The sequence below is a fragment of the Pristis pectinata genome, chromosome 5, assembly GCF_009764475.1.
Source record: "Pristis pectinata isolate sPriPec2 chromosome 5, sPriPec2.1.pri, whole genome shotgun sequence".
NCBI lineage: Eukaryota > Metazoa > Chordata > Chondrichthyes > Rhinopristiformes > Pristidae > Pristis > Pristis pectinata.
Window position 1 is genome coordinate 8,841,336 of NC_067409.1, and position 24,186 is coordinate 8,865,521.

General features: G+C 42.7%; 1 protein-coding gene across 1 annotated transcript in view; it reads right to left on the reverse strand.

Annotated features, from left to right (window-relative positions):
* The window catches only part of ccdc13 (coiled-coil domain containing 13), a 46,441-nt gene extending 22,592 nt beyond the window's left edge, over positions 1 to 23,849 (reverse strand). Inside the window, exons 1-10 of the mRNA XM_052015451.1 lie at positions 23,317 to 23,849; positions 18,429 to 18,577; positions 16,534 to 16,676; positions 14,482 to 14,577; positions 12,998 to 13,114; positions 11,953 to 12,057; positions 8,473 to 8,643; positions 6,025 to 6,201; positions 4,657 to 4,854; positions 1,120 to 1,274 (exon numbers count right to left, since the gene is read on the reverse strand). Of these exons, the coding sequence (XP_051871411.1) occupies positions 1,120 to 1,274; positions 4,657 to 4,854; positions 6,025 to 6,201; positions 8,473 to 8,643; positions 11,953 to 12,057; positions 12,998 to 13,114; positions 14,482 to 14,577; positions 16,534 to 16,676; positions 18,429 to 18,577; positions 23,317 to 23,519 (1,514 nt within the window). The 5' untranslated portion in view covers positions 23,520 to 23,849. The remainder of the gene's footprint in view (positions 1 to 1,119; positions 1,275 to 4,656; positions 4,855 to 6,024; positions 6,202 to 8,472; positions 8,644 to 11,952; positions 12,058 to 12,997; positions 13,115 to 14,481; positions 14,578 to 16,533; positions 16,677 to 18,428; positions 18,578 to 23,316) is intronic.
* Between the last annotated feature and the right edge of the window lie 337 nt (positions 23,850 to 24,186).

Consider the following 24,186-nt stretch of genomic DNA (forward strand, 5'->3'; position numbering starts at 1 on the left):
GCAGTCCTTCGACTAGCGTCTTGTTTTATTTCGCAGTAGCAACCGCTACAAGTCCATTTTTTTAGGACCTGGGCATCACTGGCAAGACCAGCATGTACTTCCATCCTTAATTGACTCTATCTGGAGACAAATACAGCCCAAACCAGGTAGATTTCCCCCTTGAATAACACTGGTGAATCGAATGGACTTTTATGACAATCCAAATTTTTATTTTGTGGTAACCATTACTGAAAACTGGTTTGTTTTGTTATTATTATTTTATTATATTATTTAAAATTCCAGATTCTTAATTGAATTGAAAGTCCACAGTTGCCATAGGGGGTGGGGGTGGTATTTGAACTTGCATCACTAGATTGTTAGTCCATGCTTCTGGGCTTTTGGTCCAGCAGTTTAACCACTGTGCCAGTACCTGAGGGCCAAGAGAAAACAAGGAGGAAATCTGTGAACTACTGACAATCATTTTGAGGAAGTCATTCAATGGGGAGGTCTCAGAAGATTGGAAATGGATTAGGTGATGCTAGAATTCAAATTAACATGTTGAAAGAGACAAATGAGACTGCAGATCCATTAGTCTGAGTAAAATTGTGAACTTTGAGTATCAGCAACAAACTTAAGCAGCATCTGAACAACATCAACTTCATCAACAGCACAGATTCTGAAGCAGACTTTCCTACCTGAACCACATCCTTTACCTTGAGGCAGTGACAACCCTAGTAGATTGCAGTAAGTCCTAAGAGGTCTATCTTGAATTCCAAACATTCTTAACAAAGTGAAAGGTTACTACTTCAGCTCAAGATCATAGCAATTCAGGGTAAACCCCATTAACTGATAAGAAATAGGTTGAAAGTACGAAATAAAGTGAAGTCATTTGAGAAGTTATATCAAAGGGAAATGTCTCCAGTTATCTAAAGCTGGATCCCTTTGTCTCTCCTGATAGTTTGGAACCCATCCATCTCATTCTCAATAGTCTTGGACTAAGATGCTCTGCCCTTAAGCTGGTAAAAGTTCACAATATGGAAAAAGGCTGAGCCTCTTATATTTTATGTAATGTACCAAATTTTGCACAGTCTGAGCTTGATGGAGTTTTTTTCTTGATGCATAATTTCTTAATTGTCTTACCAAGCAGAAATTGGTCTTCCTGAGTGTTCACCGTCAGCTGTCAGAGGATCCTGAATTGCCTGCCCACTGTTTGTGTCCAGCGGAGCTGAGGAAGGATGGCGTTGAGTGGGATTTACCACTGTCTGATCAGCTAACACTTTCGTCTCCTGCTGTTGCTGTGTAATAAAATATATGAATCTGATTATGGCCATCATGTGGCGGCAAACAGGACGCATAAACCGATGCCTCAAAATGAGGGCCAGCTTGAATAAGCTGTATGCTGGTGCAGGTGTCAAATTGATTAGTTCATCTACCAATCCAGACCAGGTTGAAACTACCAGAATGGTCAACTCTTCTTGAGCTATTCTTGGACAGATAGTGAGTCATACTTAGCCGCTTAAATATATTAGAATCTGTCTAAGGGTAATTGACAATCCAGAAGAGACTTTATCATTAGAGAAAAAGTACGAGGCAAACTGTACTTGAATCACCAAGGCATTGAGGACTATGGACCTAATGCAGGTAAATGGAATTAATTTAGGTAGGTACCACAGGTGGCAAGGACATGGTGGGCCAAAGGGCCTGTTTCTATGCTGTATGACTCTATGACTCTATGATGGCAAAAAGTCAACAAGTGCCATGGAGTTGACGGCTTGCAAGTCAAAAGCCAACAAGTGCCTGGGGTTGATTCTGGAAAGGGCTCAGAGAACTGGAAAACCACAAATGTAATACCACTATTGAAGAAGGAAAGGAGACAGGAAGCAGAACACTATATGCCAGTTAGCAGAATATTTGTCAAAGGAAAAATGCTGGAATCCATTATTAGGGAGGTAATACCAATATATTTAGAAAATCATAACACAATCAAGTATTTTTCATGAAATGAAATAGTGTTTGAGAAATCCACTAGAGTTCTTTGAGAACGTAGGAAACAGGTTGGATAAAGGGGAGCCAACAGATGTAGTATATCTGGATTTCCAGAAGGCATTCAGTAAGCAATTGGAGTAATGATCTTTATTGCTTGGTGTACGAAGTATAAAAGTAGGGAAGTGCAGCAAATTTACTGGATGCTGATGAGACCACACCTGGAGTACTATGTACAGTTTTCTTTACTTAAAATGACATAGGAGGTGGCCATTTGGCTCATCGGGTCCATGCCGACTCTAAACAGAGCAATCACATCCCATCCCCCTTCCTATTTCCCTGTATCCCTGCAACTCATTCTCTTCTACATGCCCATGTATCCTGCCCCCTTTCATTCCTTTGTCACTTACCTACACTATGGGGTAATTAACCTACCGCATGACTTTGGGATGTGGGAAGAAAGTGGGGGCATCCAGGGAAACTCATTCAGTCACAGAGAGAGTGTGCAAACTCCACACTCTCAGCACCCAGGGTCAGAATTGAATACAGGTTCCAGGAGCTGTGAGGCAGCAGCACTAACTGCTGTAGCACCACGCCACCCACAAGGAGATATACTTGCTTTGGAGACAGTGCAGAAAAGATGCACAAGGTTGATTTCTGGAAAGAAGGGGTTGACAGATGAGAGGAAGTTGAGCAGGCTGGGCCAATACTCATTGGAGTTTAGAAGAAGGAGAGGTGATTTTATTGATACATATAAGATTCTGAGGGGGATTGACAGAGTTGATGCTGAGCGGATATTTCCCAGATTGGGGTATCCAGAATAAGGTGGCACAGTATCAAAATATGGGGTTATCCATTTAAGAAGGAATTTAAGAGAAAACTCTTCTCTCAATGGGTTGTGATGCTTTGGAATTCTCTGTCACAGCTGTGGAAGCAGAGTCCTGAATCACTGAATATGCTCAAGGCAGAGACCGACAGACATTTGAACCATGACGGAGTTTAAGGTACAGGAAGAGAGCAGAAAAGTGGTGCTGAGGCGAAGATTGGATCAGCCATGATCTTATTGAATAGTGGGCAGGCTTCAAGGGCCAATATGCTTACTCTTGCTCCTTTTTTCAAACAATGGGAGCATCCTCTTCAACCTGATGACATCAATAAGTGAGGGTTGAGAGCTTCAGGATCCTAGGGGTGAATATCACCAATAGCCTGTCCTGGTCAAATCACGTAGATGCCACAGCCAAGAAAGCTCACCAGCGCCTCTACTTCCTCAGGAGGCTAAAGAAATTCAGTATGTCCCCTTTGACACTCACCAACTTTTATCAATGCACCTTAGAAAGCATCTTATTTGGATGCATCACAGCTTGGTATGTTAATTGCTCTGCCCAGGACTGCAAGAAACTGTAGGGAGTTGTGGACACAGCCCAGCGTGTCACGGAAACCAGCCTCCCCTCCTTGGACTCTGTCTTTACCTCTCGCTGCCTTGGTGAAGCAGCCAGCATAATCAAAGACCCCACCCATCCGGGTCATTCTGTCTTCTTTCCTCTTCCATCAGGTAGGAGCCTGAGGGCACATACCACCAGGCTCAAGGACAGCTTCTACCCCACTGTGATAAGACTATTGAATGATTCCCTTAAACGATGAGATGGACTCTGACCTCACAATCTACCTTGTTGTGACCTTGCACCTTATTGTCTTACCTGCACTGCACTTCCTCTGTAGTTGTGACACTTTACTCTGTAATGTTATTGTTTTTACCTGTACTACCTCAATGCACTCTGTACTAACTCAATGTAACTGCACTGTGTAATGAATTGACCTGCATGATCAGTATGCAAGCCAAGTTTTTCACTGTACCTCGGTACAAGTGACAATAATAAACCAATACCAAAAAAAAAGTGATACACCTTTGGAATCCTACCCACCCACCAACCAATATTTTCCTCTATATATGGTTTCCTGCTACAATATTTCTCTGGTGGAGACTGAGGCAGGTCACACAAGGTAAGGTCTATAAAAGAGTAAAGCATAACCATAAAGATATGGTGATAGGTTTAACTGAGAAAAAGTAGGGAGAGACTCATGGAGCAGCAGCTCTGACACAGACCACTTGGCAATGTTATTTCTGCTGTGGATTTTCTTCTTGGGCATTTCTGTCGGAGACAAATCCTCAATCCAACCCAACCTATTTTTCTGGGACAGAGGATCATTTGATATGCATGCTGGGCTTTGGTGAGCTTCAGGTCATAAATAGGGAACCATTTCCAGAATGAAAAGTCCCAGCAGAACTTGAGTGAGAAGGTGGTCTCAGCTCTCTGCAGCTCACTGCGCTGCAGCTACAAGGCTTGTTCCTTGTGCTGGGAGGGATGGTAAGTTGGGAAACTGCATATAACCTGAAGCACACCGAAACTTAATCCTGACCCTCCCTTCCACTGGTCACCAACCACCCCCTACCATTGCTCTGTGTGTGCAGCAACCAAACAGAACTGATTTGGGTTTTTATAATGGAGCATAATCCATGGACTCTATGGAAGCTAAAGACTTTTGCCAAAATCTCTTACCATGCTCATGGCTGCCTATTCTAATCAGTTGCTAAATATAGTCTATTCATTGCTAGAAGACTGCAGCCTTATTTCAAATCACTGAGGGGTTGTATACAGTATTAAGTCCTGGGATGAGTAAGGACTTTTTGCATACCTTGAGTAGTAGCTGTCTGATCTCTTCCTCAAGATCCTTCACCTTAGCTTCACGCTCAGTTACCATCTGTCTCAGCTCTCCAATCAGGAAGTCCTGCTTCTGGGCTTCGCTGTTCAGCTGCAGGCTCACATTTTGCTTGTTTTTTGATTCCTGTTCATTCACACGAACTAGGATTTCCTGCATTTGCTTCTGCTGTTTCTGTAAAAGATGTGATTGGCGAGGAAGTTTGAATGCCTCCTAGCAATAATGTAATTCTTTGCAATGTATGATTGAAGAGTTGATTTTAACCCTCTTCATTGAGTACAGTGCATGTGGGGGCAGTAGAGGAGAGGGGAATATTAAATCTTGTTCTAGCACCGACCACTCTTACTTATCTGTCTTTGGGCAAGAGAAAGTCACCTGCCCTAAAGTAGCAGAGTTCCAACCTAAAAGGAAGTGTACATTAATGACATGGTTGGGAAATGGACATCATTTTTACCACACACTTAACCTGGTTCTCACAATATCTCTTATAATTGCAAGGACCACCATCGTTAATTCATATAGCACACAATCTGCATATCTATATCCCAGAATAACAAAGAAATGAATAACGTTAATCTGTTTTGGTGGGCTAGGTTTAACAGGTAGCAGTAGTTGAGTAGTAGAATTTTCACATGCCGTGGGGCAGGCTGAGTTTCCATTCCTCAATAATGCATAGCTTTGTTTTGTACAGCTCATAAATTGAACTGAATGGCCAGCTGCTCACATTATTGGATGCTAACCAAGACACAGAGATTAACAAGACACTTCCCGCTGCCTCAGAAAAGCAGCAAACATAATCAAGGACCCATCCCACCCCGGTTATTCTCTTCTCCCCTCTCCCGTCGGGCAGAAGATACAAAAGCCTGAGAGCATTAACCACCAGACTCAAGGAAAACCTCTATCCCACTGTTATCAGGGTCTTGAATGGACCTCTCATACACTAAAAGAAGAACTCTTGATCTCCAATCTACCTTATCGTGGCCCTTGCACTCTATTTGTCAACCTGCACTGCACTTTCTCTGCAACTGCAACACTATATTCTACATTCTGTTTTCTTTTTACGACCTCGAGGTAATCGCGTATGGCACGATCAATAAAAGCATTTCACTGTACCTCAGTACATGTGACAATAATAAATCAATACCAATACCAGTTTCATTCATTCTAGTCAAACTAATAACTCCAAACCAGTTTCCCTCTCCCCACAAATGCTGTCTGACATCCTGAGTATCTACAGCCTTTTCTATTTTTATTTTGCACCAGACCAGACCAGCTTGCATGAAACTTTTTTGAAACACATTTCCCCCATCTTCATTTTCATTTGAAGTCAATAAGATTTCTCACCAGCAACGCATCAACAAGTTCATCATCGTGCTTCCCCTTCTCGAGAAGTGTTACCACTTGACTCTTTAGAGTTTTCAGTTCAGTGGACAGAACCTTGTTTCTTGCTTTTGATCCATCAAATTTGCTCTTGAGATCCTCATGATCTTTTTTCAGCTTCTCAAAGTCACCAGTCATTTTCTAAGCAAATACATAAGCAAGCACAGCTTGTATATATAACATAACCTGCAATTAAATTGATATACGCTTCCACCCGAGGTAACGAACACCTGACTTATGGACAGCACATACATACCAATGAGCGTTTGGGAGACCAGTGGGATGAATGGGGATGGATTTGCTGGCTGCTGTGGGACTGCAGGCATCTTAGCTGGGTGGGAACAGGACATTTCCATGTACCTTCTCTCCCCACCATCCCTCTCCCCTACCCCAACCACCCCCCCACTCCACAGGCCCCCCACCACCCCAAGCCGCAACAACTGAGGGCTGGGTCGAGCCAAGCAGAGCTGGGAGCACTGACCAGACTCATTTGCTCACTCAGTGAGTCAGTGAGGCTGATTGGCTGACCTTTTCTCATGCCTGCTCACTCTCCTGTCACACCTGCTTTTGTTCATTTCCAACATACAAATAGTTTGTGTTACAAACAGTTCTCAGGCACAGAAATCTGTCGGCTGCCTGCAATAGGCTTTGCTGCCAGGCAGTAAATCTGTTAGTGCTGATTGACATAGTACTGATACTACCTCTCAGAAATGTTGGTCTTCCTACAAGGATATGCCAGTGTCCTGATGCAACACCATACCCCTTTTTACTCTCTCTTTCCCCCCCATCTTTTTAATTCATTTACCAGGTGCGGATGTCACAGGCAAGGCCAACATTCACTCCCCATCCCTAACTGAGAAAGTGAAGGTAAGTTGCCTTCTTGAGTTGCTACTGTCCTTCTGGTGAAGGAAATCTGATGGACTGTCGTTGGATAAGGAGTTCCAGATTTAGACCACATGACAGCAATGTATTTCCAAGTCAAAATAATGTATGACTTGAATGGCTACTTTCAGATTTATTCAATGATCATCAAACAGCCATGAAGAAGCTTTATCTTCACTTTCCCCAAGCTTTTTTTATTCTTTATCTCTGCATCTAATTCTTCCCCTTTGTCTTGAGTTTCTTGTGCTCACGATGTTGAAATCAACACTGATCACATTTTTTCACCCTCCAGTTCTAATTCAAAAACTATTTGTAAACTCACTACCTGTCTTTCATAGTTTGTTTACTGCTTTGTCAGAGAGTACTTTCTCCAGTTTGGATAAATAACTATGCTGACAAATGCTATTAAAATGGGAAAGCACTGACTGGAAGAAGCAAAGCATCAAACAACTTTGTGTCAAGTACAAATACCTTCTTGTCTCTCATTTGCAATACTTGATCAGTACTGGGACCTCTGTTGTCTGTGATATATACAAATGACGGACAAAAATGTAGATGGGATGATAGGTAAGTTTGCAAAAATTTGTGGAGTTGTAGATAGTGAAGAAGGTTGTCTAAGGATACAGAGGGATATAGATCAGTTGCAGATATGGGTGGAGAAATGATAGATAGAGTCTAAACCGGGCAAGTGTGAGGTGTTGCAGTTTGGGAGGTCAAATGTAAGGGGAAATGGCAGAACCCTTAGGAGCACTGATGTACAGAGGGATCTTGGGGTCCAAGTCCATAGCTCCCTGAAAGTGGCAAAGCAAGCAGATAGGATGGTAAAGAAGGCATACGGCATGTTTGCCTTCATCAGTCAGGGCATTGAGTATAAGAGTCAGGAAGTCATGTTGCAGCTGTATAAAACTTTGGTTAGGCTGCATTTGGAGTATTGTGTGCAGTTCTGGTAACACTATTGCAGAAAGGATGTGGAGGCTTTGGAGAGGGTGCAGAAGACGTTCATTAGGGTGCTACCTGGATTAGTGAATATTAGCTATAAGGAGAGGTTGAACAAATTTGGATTGTTTTCTCTGGAGTGTTGGAGGCTGAGAGGAGATGTGATAGAAGTTTATACAATTACAAGAGGCATGGTAGCTGCCAGGGGAAGTGGTGGAAGCAGATACGATTGTGTCATTTAAGACCCATTTAGACAGGCACATGTTCATGCAGGGAGTGGAGGGATATGGATCATGTGCAGGAAGATGGGTTTAGTTTAATTTGGCATCATAGTCGGCACAACATCAGGGGCAGAAGGATCTGTTCCTGTGCTGTACTGTTCTAGGTTTTATGTTCTCCTTATGGTAACTCAGAATCAGAATCAGGTTTATTATCACTGACATATGTCGTGAAGATTGTTGTTTTGCAGCAGCAGTACAGTGCAAGACATAAAGACATAAAAATTATTATGTTACAAAAATAAATAAATAGTAAAACTGATGACTTGGCCATGTGAGAAATTTCCTGCTAATGTCGAAATTAAAAAGTACTTACTTCCAAAGCCTCCTTTCTTTCTTTCTCCATTGCCCGAATGTACGCAACGTTTTTTTCCTGGTTTGAAAGACGGCGGAACCCCGAAGTGCCAAGCATTTCCTCTTCAATACTGTGTTCAGATGATTGCTCCTTATGGGTATTTAACCCTATTTGACTTTCCAAATCTCTAATCTATTTAAAAAGAGTAATTATTATATAGCTATGATTAGACTACGTCACCACTACTTTTAATCATTTTTAAAAACACCACAGTTTCTATGCAGCATTGGTAAATAGAGGAACAAAGTATGGTGCTCATGTTACAGAACTAGCAATTCACAAGTTTAGACTAAAGATCTAGAAATAAATTGGTATTAGTATTGGTTTATTATTGTAACTTGTACCGAGGTACAGTGAAAAACTTGTCTTGCAAACTGATCGTACAGGTCAATTCATTACACAGTGCAGTTACATTGAGTTAGTACAGAGTGCATTGAGGTAGTACAGGTAAGAACAATAACAGTACAGAGTAAAGTGTCACAGCTGCAGAGATAGTGCAGTGCAATAAGGTGCAAGGTCACAACAAGGTAGATTGTGAGGTCAGAGTCCATCTCATTGTATAAGGGAACCGTTCAATAGTCTTATCACAGTGGGATAGGAGCTGTCCTTAAATCTGGTGGTACATGCCCTCAGGCTCCTGTATCTTCTACCCAATGGGAGAGAAGAGAGAATGTCCCGGGTGGAATTCTAATCCTAGCAGCTAGGGAAATTATAACAATTAATCTGGAAGAAAGCTAGAATCAGTGATGGTGACCATGAAACACTGCACTGTCAGGTAAACCCATCCCGTTCTTTAGGGAAGTAAACCTCCTGTTCCTATTTGGTCTGACCTACATGTGCTGCATTTCCACAATAAAGCCCTCTGAAATGACCAAGGAAGCCACTCAGTTTCACCAATCTATGAGTGGTTCAAGATTTGAGGAAAGTCCTGAAAAAGGCTGGGGGCCAAAACTGAGAGGATTCATTATCTGTTGACAATATCAGGAGCGTTATCATGACTACAGCAATAGTTGTGCCAAAAGACTGGACGAGCTGGTGGCCCAGAGTTTCAATCATAATTCCGCCAGAGTTTGAGTCATAATTCCTAAAGTAACCTGTTTACAATGAACGGATTACTGTTTGTGTTAATAATCAGATAGCCCAGCCAACAAAATCCAATTGTGGTGACAGACAAACAGTCGCTAAGGATGGACCCATGAGAGCTCAGTGTTCACGGTACTGTTAACAAGATTGGACAGAGATATAAAGAAACTCAGTGGAGGTTTTCTTGCAGCTTCAAAGGTTGTGGAGATGATCAAGATATTCTGACATAGGACAATGAGGACAGAACATTGAGAATCTGGCGGAAATAAAGATGAAATTGTTAGCAGGAAGAACCAACTGGAGGATGTGAGCATGATGTAAATCCACATTGACTCTGTTCAGTCACATTATTATTTACTAAGTGTCTTGCTATCACACTCTTTATTAATGGATTCCGCCATTTGTCAGCTACTGATGTCAGGCTAACAGGTTGGTTGTCCCCTGATTTCTCTCCCCATCCTTTTGAAATAGTGGGGCTGCATTTGCCACCCTCCCATCCAGAAGAACCATCCCAAAATCTGTAGAATACTGAAAGATGGAAAACAGTTGTTATGCAAGATCCCACAAACAGCACAGAGCTACTTTTTTTTACTGATGTTGATGGGGCTGACTTATAGAGGTTTATAAAAACATGAGGGACATGGATGAGGTGGATGGTCACAGTCTTTTTCCCAGGGTGAGGGGGTCTAAAACTTAGGGCATGGATTTAAGGTGAGAGGGGAAAGATTTAAAAGGGACCCTGGGGGGCAGCATTTACACACAAGAGGGTGGTGGGTATATTGAACCAGCTGCCAGAGGAAGTGGTAGAGGCAGGTACAATTACAATGCTTAAAAGACACTTGAACAGGTAAATGAACAGTTATAAAGATAGAGGGACATGGGCCAAATGCAGGCAATGGGACTAGCTTAGATGGGCATCATGGTCGGCATGGACAAGTTGGGCCGAAGGGCCTGTTTCCATGCTGTATAACTCTATGAATCTATAAGTTGACAAATATAAAATGGAGAAGGGTCAAAGCCAGAAAGGTCTATAGGGCTGGATAATATGAAAAATTAGGTCTTTTTTTTAAATCAGCAAATTGGTCTAATCTGGCAACGGCCAATATTTCTTGCCCATACCCTAATAGCTGTCAAAGAGATGAGCCACCATCCAAAGAGCAGAGTGTTTCAACCTCTCAGCTTGCTGTAATTGTTCTAATTAGGAAATCAAAACCAAAGAAGGCGTATGGCATAACACATACAAAATGCTGGAGGAACTCAGCAGGTCAGGCAGCATCTATGGAGGGAAATAAACAGTCGACGATTCAAGTCGAGACCCTTCATCAGGACTATCTAAATGTCTCTTAAATGTTGCTATCGTGCCTGCTTTAAGATGGGGGGGGGGAGGCAGTTTAAAGGAGGTTTACAAGGCAAGATTTTTTACACAGAGAGTGGTAGGTGCCTGGAAAGCGCTGCCAGGGGAAGTGGTGGAAGCAGACACGATAGCAACATTTAAGAGACATTTAGACAGTCCTGATGAAGGGTCCTGACCGAAACGTCCACTGTTTATTTCCCTCCATAGATGCTGCCTGACTTGCCAAGTTCCTCCAGCATTTTGTATGCATTGCTCCAGATTTCAGCATCTGCAGAATCTCTTGTGTCTCTTTGAAGGCGTATGGCATACTTTCCTTCATCCATCAGTAGGTTAAGTATAAAAATTGTTAAGTCATGTAGTAGTGATATAAAACTTTGGTTGGAGTATTGTTCTGATGGCGCATTACAGGTAGGATGTGGAAGCTTTGGAGAGGGTACAGAAGACGTTCACCAGGATGTTGCCTGGAGTAGAGAGTATTAGTTATAAGGAGAAGTTGGACAAACTCTGCCGCCTCGGAAGCTGAGGGGCAGTCTGATAGAAGTATATAAAATAATGAGAGGCATAGATATAGTAGATGGCCAGAGTGTTTTTCCCAGGGCGGAAGTGTCAAATACTAGAGGGCATAGCTTTAAGATGAGAGGGGGAAAGTTTAAAGGAGGTTTGCAAGGCAAGATTTTTTTACACAGAGAGTGGTAGGTGCCTGGAACATGCTGCCAGGGGAGGTGGTGGAAGCAGACATGACAGCAACATTTAAGAGATATTCAGACAGGCACATAAACAGACAGGGAATAGAGGGATATAGACCATGTGCAGGCAGGTGGGATTAGTTTTGATTGGCATCAGGATCAGCACAGACATATGGTCCAAAAGGCCTGTTCCTGTGCTGTACTGTTCTATGTAAAGAGTCAGAAGGTAAGCTATCAAATGCAGCATGGGCAGAACAATTTAGAGTAAGACATTACTCCACAGGCAAGAGAATAATCTGCCCTGAATCATGGACTTACCTTTTTTTGCAAGGTGAGGATCTGCTGGGCTCGGCCACGCCAAGAGCCCTTGTTATTCAGCAAATGTTGTATGTTCACTTCATCACCCACTTCATTAGCCAAAACCTGGAAAAAAGAAAATATCTTCAGTTCTTGAAGAGATCGTCAAAATGATCTTGCTCTTAAATATCTTAAATCAAAGAGATTTAAAGTAATGCAAAATAACAAAATATTTCAACAAATAATCTGCTAGAAGAACTCAGCGAGTTGAGCAGCATCTGTAGGAGGAAAGGAATTGTGAACAGTTCAGGTCGAAGCCCTGTGAAATATTTCCTTACGTTGTCATGTTCTCTGAAAGCTTTTTGATAGCTGCATTCCTGCACACAACTCTGCAAGGCTCACAAATAGCTACCAACTCTGGCAAAGCAACATCGCCATCGGAACTGCACTGAAGCATTCTGATATAATGGTAAATTGGTTTATTATTGTCATGTGTACCAAGGTACAGTGGAAAAAGTTTGTTTTGCATGCCATCCATACAGATAATTTCATGACACAGTGCATTGAGGTAGTACAAGGGAAAACAATAACAGATTGCAGAATAAGTTGCTACAGGTACAGAGAAAGTGCAGTGCAGGCAGAAAATAAGGTGCAAGGCCATAACAAGGTAGATTGTGAGGTCGAGAGTCCATCTTATTGTACTAGGGGATCATTCAATAATCTTATAACAGCGGAGTTAAATGGTGTTAACTTTAGCTAAACCAACAACAATTACATCCTCACCACCCTGACAGGGAGATGAAGGGGTTAAGTTTTATATCCCACCTAATTTTACTCTTACTTGTAGTCAATGAATTGGATGTGGTGTGAAAGCAGTGGTCCATGTCTTCCACAAGGCAGGATATTAGGTTAAAATTTCCTCCCTGCCTCCCCCCTCCCCCTTTATGTTCAATTTTGTGAGTCCATTAATAACCCATTTGTGAGAAGAGGGTGCAAAGGTGCATCCAGATACTATTGTAATAGATTTAAATTAAATTTTACTAGCTTTAGACTAGCTAGTGAGTACCTTGTGTGCCATTTTCAGCTCTTGTTTAATGCTCAGTACTTGGTTCCGAGATTCAACCAGTTTCAGGTTGGCAGCTGAAAGTTTTTCCTGAAGAGCTTTCGCATCAAGACTGTCAGACTGTTGACAATAATGACCAGAGTGCAAACATTAATTTCAGAAAAAAGGATTAAAAATGTAACAATTGATTAAGTTATCTTTAAAATTTTTACTTCATAATAAGGCACAAAATACGTAACACAAAGCCAGTCAGGCAGTGTCTGTAGAGAGACCATAACAGCTAATGTTTCCTGAAGATGATCTTTCATAAGATTAGTGCAATGCTGCCTCTTTTACCCTTTCCGGTGCTGCCTGACCAACTCTGTATCACAGATACCACTTATTTCTACAGTTTTGTTAATGGCAAAGGTCGCTAGGAGTCCAGTGAAAATAAACGGCTGTGAAAATTTATTTGGGAGACATTAAGTAAAGAGGAAATCAAGGAGGGGAACAGAGAGGGCAACTTTTCTCATGGCTTCTCATGTTCCACCACTCTATGTAACCTAAACAGGATGCCTCCCAAACTCTGTCAGAATTACATCAATTAGATTGGACTAGCACTAAGCAAATTCACACAGAGGCAAGTGGAGTGGCATAGACAGAAAGAAAAGGCCCCACTTTTTTTTAGAATGAATGAAAGGCAAAGATAATGCAGACAAGAGAAAGATAAATGGCATAAGATAGAAAAAGATGCCACAGAGGAAACCGTGAGGAAAACAACTTTATAACAGGATACTGACAAGTAACTACAAACTGAGCAAAAGACCTTGAGAATTAAAGGGTAAAGACTGAAAAGAGGCATAATGAGAAAGAGAGAGAAAAACACAGCCAGATAACTGGAGACAAACTCACATGAAAGAAGCAGAGAAAGAAACAGTAATGTATTGTCTTATAAGGATAGGTTGAGTGAGCTGGGGCTATTCTCTTTGGAGAGAAGGAGGAGGAGAGGTGACTTGATGGGGGTGAGATTGAGTGGAGAGTCAGAGACTTTCTCCCAAGGCGACAATGGCTAACATGAGTGGCGAAAATTTTAAGGTGATTGGAGGAAGGTATAAGGGGGATGTCAGGGGTAAGTGTTTTTTACAGACAGAGTGGTGGGTGCGTGGAATGCACTGCCGGCAGAGGTTGTGGAGGCAGATACATTAGGGACATTTAAGAGACTCTTAGATGAATGATAGAAAAATGGAGGCTATGTGGGAGGGAAGGGTTAGATAGATCTTAGAGCAGGATAAAATGTCGTCACAACATTGTGGGTCGAAGGGCCTGTACTGTGCTGCAGTGTTCTATGTTCTATTATGCTGCTGCTGCAAAAAGCTAATTTTCATGGCATTTATACCCTATGTATGTACGCCTATAACAACAATGAACTTGAGAAAGCACATAGGTAATATAACAAAAGGGAGAAAAGAAAGGAGACTAAAGAGTCTCTTTCCATTCTTTCCACTGACCAGTGATTCATTCTGTATGCTGGGAGATGACTTGTTGTTTTGTCCAGTCCCTTCATTGACGCTGAGTGTTTGGTTGCCTGTTAGAGCAGCTTGAAGCTATAAAAACAAACATTACATTATGAAGGTATCAGAATGATGAAGTCATCAACCCAAAATAAACAGAAGGCCATAATGCTTCACCACTCGCTCGTGTCATATATTCATTCACCTGTTAGCAATGTCAACAGCAAGGTTGCCTTGAGGTGGCAGGTGACCTTCATCCCTACACCAGTGATACTTCTCTCTGGCACTTGATGAATTGGTAATACCAGAATCGGTATCATAAAGACTGATCGCTGATGTCCTGGCATGTTGTTTTTAACTGTCTATATAGTTTTCTTGTACAACTCAATGGTACGGTCTCTCCACCATGGATTTTCAGGAAAGCAGCATCAGACTACCACTCTCCAGCAATTGTTCAGGTTGAAGCCACCTCAGAGGCAGCTATCTGGTGCTGTAATGCACCTCTACAATATAATTGGGAAGGATTCCACAGCACCAAGTCCCCAGGAGATAACAGAATGCTATGGTATACCCCAATCTTAACAGTGCTGGAAACCTTACTATCATAAAACTCAAACACTAGCGGAGTTCAGTGCCTTGATCCAGGATGTTATAGTTATTGTTCTTCTAATGGTCTACTCTGGATAATACTTTATGATCAGTCTACTCCTCGTGCAAACAGTGTTAGTAACAGAGGTTTTCCACATGGTTTAGTGGATATTTTATAAGAATGGACATCTATCAATTCTCCATTTTAAGCTACTAGAAATCTACATTTACCTGGAGAATTTTTATTTGCTCAACAGGGATAAAATCCACTTATCTAGTATTGCAAAGATTGTTTTACCAGCTCAAACCAAACAGCTTGTTAAGTTTGATCATGTGGTTATCTCACTCCAATGCTGCTTGTCAAGCTGGAGCCATGCCTTGTAGGATTATCTGGAGTTAAAACAATGGTTTCCTGCCCACTAACTTCTGGATTCTTTTAATCACCTACACTGCCCTGGAGTATTGGAATCTTGGCCTAACCTCAAAATCTCTCTGGGCATACTCAGACCAAAATTAGTTAGAAAAGATATACACTTTTCGAAACCATCTCATATACAACGCATATCAGATAACCTGTCCTGGGCCCAACACAGAGATGAAATCACAAGGAAGGAACACCAGTCGGTTTACTTTCTTAGAAGGTTAAGGAGGTTCTGTATGTCACCAAATACTCTAACAAACTTCTACAGATGAACTGTTGAAAGTATCCTGACTGGTTGCATCATGGTCTGGGACGGCAATTCGAATGCACAGGAGCGTAAGAAGCTGCAGAAAATAGTGGACTCAACCCAATACATCACTGGCACATCCCTCCCCACCATTGGAACTATCTACACGAGGTGCTGCCTCAAGAAGGCAACATCAATCATCAAAGGTCCCCACCATCCGGGCCATGCTACCTTCTCACATCTACTGTTGGGAACCAGTTACAGAAACAGAAGTCTCACAACACCAGGTTCAACACAGCTACTTCCCTTCAACCATTCAGTTCTTGAACCAACCTGCACAACCCTAATCACTACCTCAGTATAGCAACACCATGACCACATTGGACTACAATGTTGTTTTTTGTTCCAATTGTGTTCTTTCTTGTATAATTTTGTATAATTTATGTTTACTTTATGTTTTTCTTATGAATGTTGTGTTTCTATTGCTATGTGCCTGTGATGCTGCTGCAAGTAAGTTTTTCATTGCACATGCCTACATGTACTTGACTATATGACAATAAACTCGACTTTTACTTTTATTCTTGAAGTATACTCACCATGGTTACGAAGGTAAAATATATTTATGACAGCTAAAAAAAACTCTCAACGTATTTCACAGGTACCTTTGCTGAAAATAATAACATTCCTATAGATTGACACCAGAGGGTGAAAGATGGAACACATTTGTTGAAACATTTGAAAACTCCCAACTGAAGCCCAGACCCAGATATCTACAACAGGACTGCAATAGCACCTCTTTTTCCAGCTCTTGTAGTTTGTTGCTCAGTTGCTTGATCTTTGATTTATGGCTCTCATTCTCTGCGGTCAGCTCACGGTTCCTCTTTGACTGTTCGACAATTTTTGTTGCAGCTACATCACTTGACATGCCAGTGGTCCCTGCGATGTAACACAGAGTTATGAGAGCAGTGTGTGGATGGCGTTAAGATGCAGATCAGCCATTATCTTTGTATGTAGGAGGGCAGCCTTGAACGGCTGAGTGAGCTCCGTCATGCATGCAATATAGAAACAATCTCACTGCAAAATAAAAGAAACCTCATGCCTTGACAACCTCAAGGTGTCTCACAGTGCTTTAGTGCCAAAGAAATATTTTTTAAATGTTACAGAAGCTAGTTTATGAATAACTTTCCCCACAGACAGTATAGTAATAATGTTTAATTCATCTGCCTTTATGGGATAAAAATATTTACTGAGACAAAATATCCCAACATGGTTCTCAAATACAAAAATACCACTTCTCCATCTGCCTTCTACTTGGCACCTTTAATTGCCAGAATAATACTATTGACCTCAGATACGTAAGTGGAAAAGTTGATTGTGGGAATCAAGAATTTGAGCTCTGAGATGTAAGGTGTGCTTTATTTCTTAATAAAATAGAATATTTCAAGGAAGTAGCTGATAAATTCTAATTAGAATTCTAATTCAGTCAGCTGGGCACTGTGATGATCAGTAAACTGGATCAGCAAATTTGTGGATGACACCAACATTGGGGCATAGTGGACAGTGAGGAAGGCTATCAAAGCTTGCAGCACTATCTTCGCCAGCTAGGAAAATGGGCTGAAAAATGGCAGATGGAATTTAATGCAGACAAGTGTGAGGTGTTGCACTTTGGGAGGACAAACCAGGGTAAGACTTAGACAGTGAATGGTAGGGCTCTGATGTGTGTGGTAGAACAAAGGGACCTAGGAATACAGATCCATAGTTCCTTCAAAGTGGCATCACAGGTAGATAGGGTTGTAAAGAGAGCTTCTGGCACACTGGCCTTCATAAATCAGGGCATTGGGTACAGGAGTTGGGGTGTTATGTTGAAGTTGTACAAGACATTGGTGAGGCCAAATTTGGAGTAGTGTTTCATTTGTGCCGACAGTGACAATTTGGTACACAATCCTAGTTGGTCATTGAGAGGAGCTCTACATTAATTCTGTAAATGTGACTGTGCTATACATCTCAGCAGATCAATCGAGTGCGTCAGGTCACTGATGCATCTTGTACTGCATTACTAAGTCACCAGTGGCGGCTCAGTCACATTGTGTTGAAATTCAGGTTAAGGACGGCCACATACAGACAGGGTTGCTGCTACCAGTGTGATGAGTATAACCTCAAGTCATCCTGTTGAAGGGACGATTGGGGTTGGGATTGTTGGGAAACACCTACAGGGTTAGGACAACACTTCCTACCCAGGAAATGTTGAAATATACCAGCCTAATAGTCTTTGACCTTTTCCTGGAAATTCATGTTCAGGGGATAAGAGAATGTTGGAAAAAAAATCTGCCCCTCTGTTCTGAAATCAATATACTTACCAATAAAAATCAGATTGAGACACACTCCCATTTCAGAAGATTATTATAATAACCCTTTATCTAATGTACTGACAAAGCCTGTTGCTGAGATTCTTGCCAAAATTTTAAATTTAACAAAACTGAACCACAGACCATCTGTCTAATTTGAGCAATCTATCCTTACGGTTAATTATTTAAAAAACTTTAGTCATCTTGCACTTCTCATCACACATGCACACACACAAAATCCTCAGCAGGGGTCTCCTTTCCTCTGGAGATCTGTCTAACAGCAACCACTGGATTCAGTGACCTGCATGCTATTAACACCCAAACTTCTTGGAATCCTATTTACCTGCCAGGGCAAGTCGATCTTCCTCCCTTTTTTTCTTCAGGTATTTGATCTCGAAATCCCTCTCACTGAGGAGTTTGTAGAGCCGGCCATTCTCGTTCCTCAGTTCCAGGATCTGTTCCTGCAGCTGTTCATTCTCATTTTCCAACAAGCTAGAAAATTCAGGGATTCACACCATTGCTCACTACAAACACAGAAACGACGACTGGACAGGAAAAGACCCTCTGTCAACTCAAACCCATTTTAAAGGCCACAATCAAATAACTCTGTTCTTTCCACAGATGCTGCCTGAACTACTGAGTATTGACAGCATAATGCATTGTTCCACCCAATCAGTCTATACTTCTCCGAAGTGTGGAGCTTTGGCTTATTTGGGAATTCACCTCATGGCTCTTCCCCGCACCTACTGAAAGGACAAAATGATATATGCAGTTTTAAATAACATTGCGTTTCCTTATCTGTAATTACTGTGCCCAGCAACCTTCTCGCATTCTCCCGAGAAAGTCCAAATTGGGGAATGACCTTGTCCTATTTGTCTCCTCAAAATCTATGGGCTATCATTTCTATTGACACATTTCTATATTGCTAAACTTGCTCCTTTTAAACCTACATGCACTATTTAATGCAGACATTATTTTGAGTGGATTGACTAACAGAGTGAAATTCAATGCTGCAGGTTGTACAATTTAAACATTCTTTAGCGTATTAAAACACACCTAAACCACAAGATGCTTCATGGGTACAAAATCAGACAAACTCTGATTCTGAACTTGAGGAAGTATTAGGATAGGTAACTGAACCCTTGTATAAAGAGACGTGGTTTAAGCATTGGGATGGTGGCAGCAGAGGTTTGGATTAACTCAAGGTTATGGAGAGTGAAAGATTGGAGGTCACCCAAGAAAGAAGAGCATAAGCAGGCCCAACTGTGGGTTCCCTTCTATACACAATCTTGCCAATCATAGAGTCAGTGTCATAGAGCAATACATCACGGATACAGGCCTTTCAGCCCAACAAGTCCATGACGGCCACAGTGCCCATCCAGCTAGTCCCAATTTCCTGCGTTTGGCCCATATCCCTCCAAGCCCCGCCCCTCCATGTACCTATCCAAGTGCTTCTTAAATGATACTACTGTACCTGGCTCAACCACTTCCTCTGGCAGCTCATTCCATATACTCACCACCCTCTATGCGAAAAATTTGCCCCTCAGGTCCCTTTTAAGTTTTTCCCCTCTCACCCTAAACCTATGTCCCCTAGTTTCAGATTCCCTTACCCTGGGGAAAAGACTGCTATCATCCACCTTATCTATATCTCTCATAGTTTTAAATATTTCTATAAGGTTGTTCCAAGGAATAAAAACCTTGCCTGCCCAACCTCTCCTTATAACTCAGGCCTTCAAGTCCTGGCAACATCCTCGTAAATCTTCTCTGCATTCTTTCCAGTTTAACCACGTTTTTTCTATTAAGGGGGCAACCAAACCTGTACGCAGTACTCCAAGTGCACCCTCACCAACAACTTATACAACTGCAACATAATGTCCCAACTCCTGACTGATGAAGGCTGGTGTGCTAAACACCTTTTTCACCACTCTATCCGTGACATCACTTTCAATGAGCTGTGCACTTGTACTCCTAGGTCCGTCTGTCCCATTTCACTCCCTAGTGCCCTACCGTTCAAAGTATAAGTCCTACGCTGGTTTGACTTTCCAAAATGCATCACCTCTACCAAGGCCTCTATCCAACTTACTTAGGAATGTTTGATTGCATTTATTTCTAACTGTGAAGGCAGAATCTTATAACTTCTATCACACTACCAAAAGTAACTAATTGTCTATAATGTGCTTTGAGACATCTGAAAGGAAAGTAAAAGATTCTATATAAATTCAATGTTTTCTTTTCTCAAACATCATATTTCAATGATCCCTGAATCATCACAGGAACCATGAGATCACCTTTTCCCACACCTTCTCTGACAACATCTGCTGCGCTCTGAGCCAATGAACATGGTAGTGTAGTGGTTAGCGTAATGCTTTACAGCACCAGCAACCCGGGTACAATTCCGGCTGCTGTCTGTAAGGAGTTTGTACGTTCTCCCCGTGTCTGCGTGGGTTTCCTCCGGGTGCTCCGGTTTCCTCCCACATTCCAAAGACGTACGGGTTAGGAAATTGTGGGCATGCTATGATGGCACCGGAAGCGTGGCGACACTTGCGGGCTGCCCCCAGAACACTATGCAAAAGATGCATTTCACTGTCTGTTTCGATGTACATGTGACTAATAAAGATATCTTATTTTGTCTTAATGCTATTAGACATTAGATTTTATTATTATAGAAACCTGCACAGGTCAGGAGAATTTTTCTTGGATGTTAAAATGCATTTTGGTATGACAGCTAAGTAAGAAAGGATCCAAGATTGAAATGAGACCTTTTTGCAGAAAGATCATAAACCATACCTAAGCTGCTTTCCCAATTTGTGGAATAACCTGAATACATTACTAAATTATGGATACACAGTATACCTAACACTGTATTGATAACAATTCTTCTTCTTCTAAGATTTTTATTAGCTCCTCTGTTCATCTTCAGAATAGTGCCATGGATCTTTTATGTTCACATGTATTACAAGTCTCTGTTGAAAACATCTAAACTATTTTATGTTATAGTGGCATGGTGGCAATGATTAAAGTAACCGATTTTAAGGTACTGTTGACCCTTAGCAAGTAGCTCAATTAATGCATAGCAAGAAACAATCTGCTGGAGGAACTCAGCAGGTCAAGCAGCATCTGTGCGGGGTAAGAAATTGTCGTTGTTTTGGATCGAACCCCTGCATTAGAACTGAGAGTGAGGAGGGAAGATAGCTCATATAAAGATGAGAGGGAGAGTGGTGAGACAGGAGCCTGAGGTCACATATATATTGAAAAATAATACAGGCGACCCCTGCGTTTCGGTGGTTTACCTTCCTAGAAAATGGGCCATATCACAATTTTCCATAACTCCAAGATGCATCATCCGCGCATGCTTCAAGAAATGCAAATTGAAAATAAAATCAATTTTGTGTCGATTTCTTTTTTTTTCATACAAATTCCGTAACAGTGAATTCTTATTCCGTATCTCAAATTTTCAGGTAGTGATTTGTGAACTCTGTAAGGGCAAAGTTCCGTAAACCGAACAGCCAAAACGCAGGGGTTGCCTGTAGAACAGTGAGCTGCAATTCATTACATACACACTGTCAATTTTGTGATCCTTAAAGTCTGTCTCTTTGATCAAGCCATTTGTCAACTATACCGCCATCTCTAATGTGCCAATTATGGTTTGACATTTTCCTGTGAAGCGTCTGTGTTAAAGGCAGTGCAACTGGAAGCTGTCATTGTTGGACAAGTATCGGACAAGAGAGCAGCACAAATTCCTCTGCTCTCCTTTGAAATGGCGTCATGGAAACTTTCACATCCAACCGAGGGGGAAGATGGATGGCTTAAAATTTCATCCAAATCAAAACTTGCTGAAAGAGCAGCTTTACAGGCGTGGAGAGAGGGGTGATCGGGAGGATGGAGAGAGGGGGGATCAGGAGGAAGGGGCGGGGGGGATACCATGACATAGGAGCAGAATTGGGCCATTCAGCCCATTGAGTCTGCTCTGCCATTCGATCATGGCTGATTTATTTTTCCCTCTCAACTCCATTCTCCTGACTTCTCCCTGTAACCTTTTACGCCCTTACTAATCAAGAACCTATTAACCTCCGCTTTAAATATACCCAATGACTTGGCCTCCACAACCATCTGTGGCAATGAATTGTACAGATTCACCACCCTCTGGCTAAAGAAATTCCTCCTCATCTCAGTTCTAAAGAGACGTCCTTTTATTCTGAGGCTGTGCCCTCTGGTCCTAGACTCTCCCACTACTGGAATCATCCTCTCCACATACACTCTATCCAGGCCATTCAATATTTAGTAGGTTTCAGCAAGTACAAGCCCAGAGCCATCAAACGGTCCTTGTACGTTAACCCTTTCATCCCTGGGAACATTCTTGTAAACCTCCTCTGGACCCTCTCCAATGCCAGCACATCCTTCCTTAGATATGTGGCCCAAAACTGCTCACAATACTTCAAATGTGGTCTGACCAACACCTTATAAGGCCTCAGCATTACATCCTTGCTTTTATATTCTAGTCCTCTAGAAATGAATGCTAACTTTGCATTTGCCTTCCTTACTATTAACTCAACCTGCAAGTTAACCTTCAGGGAATCCTGCACTAGGGACTCTCGAGTCCCTTTGATCTCTGAATTCTCTCCCCATTTAGAAAATAGTCTATGCCTTTATTTCTTCTACCAAAGTGCATGACCATACACTTTCCTATGCTGTAGTCCATCTGCCACTTCTTTGCCTATTCTTTTAACCTGTCCAAGTCCTTCTGCAGACTCCCTGCTTCCTCAACACAACCTGCCCCTCCACCTATCTTTGTACCATCCACAAACTTGGCCACAAATATAACGTGAAAAGTAGCGGACCCAACAGCAACCCCTGCAGAACACCACTAATCATCGGCAGCCAACCAGTAAAGTCCCACTTTATTCCCACACTTTGCCTTCTGCCAGTCAGCCAATTTTCCGCCCAAGCTAGTACCTTTCCTGTAATACCATGGGCTCCGATCAGGAGGTCTGAGAGAGGCAGAATTGGGAAGGACGATGTAAGGGGTGATCAGGGTGATGGAGAGGTGGGATTGGGGCGGAGAGAGGGGGATCAAGAGTTGGAGATGGAGCAGCGGGATTAGGGACAGAGAGAAGGGGACTGGGGTCAGAGGAAGGTTATTGGTGGGGACCAAGGGAGGGGTTTGGGGAAGAGGATGGGACTGGAGAGGAGGAAGAGGAGAAGCAAGTTACAGCAGCCATCAGTGTAACTACCAGGTGGTGATGTCAGTGCTGGCCGGCTGGGCAGCCACCAGCTGCAGGTTCAGGTCGTCCTGCTGGTCCGGCGCGGCCTGGCCGGCGACCTGCTGCTTCCTGCCGGCCAGCATCTTCTCCAGCCTCTTCTGCTGCTGCTCCTGCAGGGCCTGGAACTGCTGCCTCAGGCCCCGGGTCACCTGCTCGTCCGCGTCCCCCTCCATCCTCAGCTCAACCCGGCACCCCCTTCCGCCCCCCACCCCCCCCGGCGAGGACCCCGGTCGCTAACTCCCTCGCCCAGGCGTCCCCCGCTCGGCCTTCGGGACCGATGTTAGGCCGACGTCCGCAGGCCCGGCCGTATCATAGCAACGGTAGCCGGGGAGACGCGCCGCCGGGCTGGGTGCTGAGCGGCCACTACGCCGACTCCTGCTCCAATACCCTCCTCAGGTCGCTGGGATTCTCACTCAGATCAAATTCCAGGATGACCACAATAAATAATGCAAAATTATAACAAAAATGTGCTTGTAGCTCCTGGCGGGGAGATTTCAACTCCTTTGTCGGTGCCTTTCTTTTGCAACTCAGCTCGGTATAAATTTGCAGTGGCTGCAAAATGCCATCTACTGGAAATGCATGTAACAGTCAAACTTAAATACTATTAAAAAACTTATTGCTCGAACATGCGAGACGTCTTGGCGCAAATGCATCTACATTCTCCACTTCCCAACTCCCATAGCAACTCCACGATTTCTTCCTCTTACCCATTTCCACAACCCACCTCTGCCAGACTACATTTCACGCCCCACCCGTTTCTCCCAGACTTTCTACCTCAGCCACGGCAGGGACCATGCTCGCCACCCATCTCCCAGTACAAATTCTCTGCTCGCCTCTCTC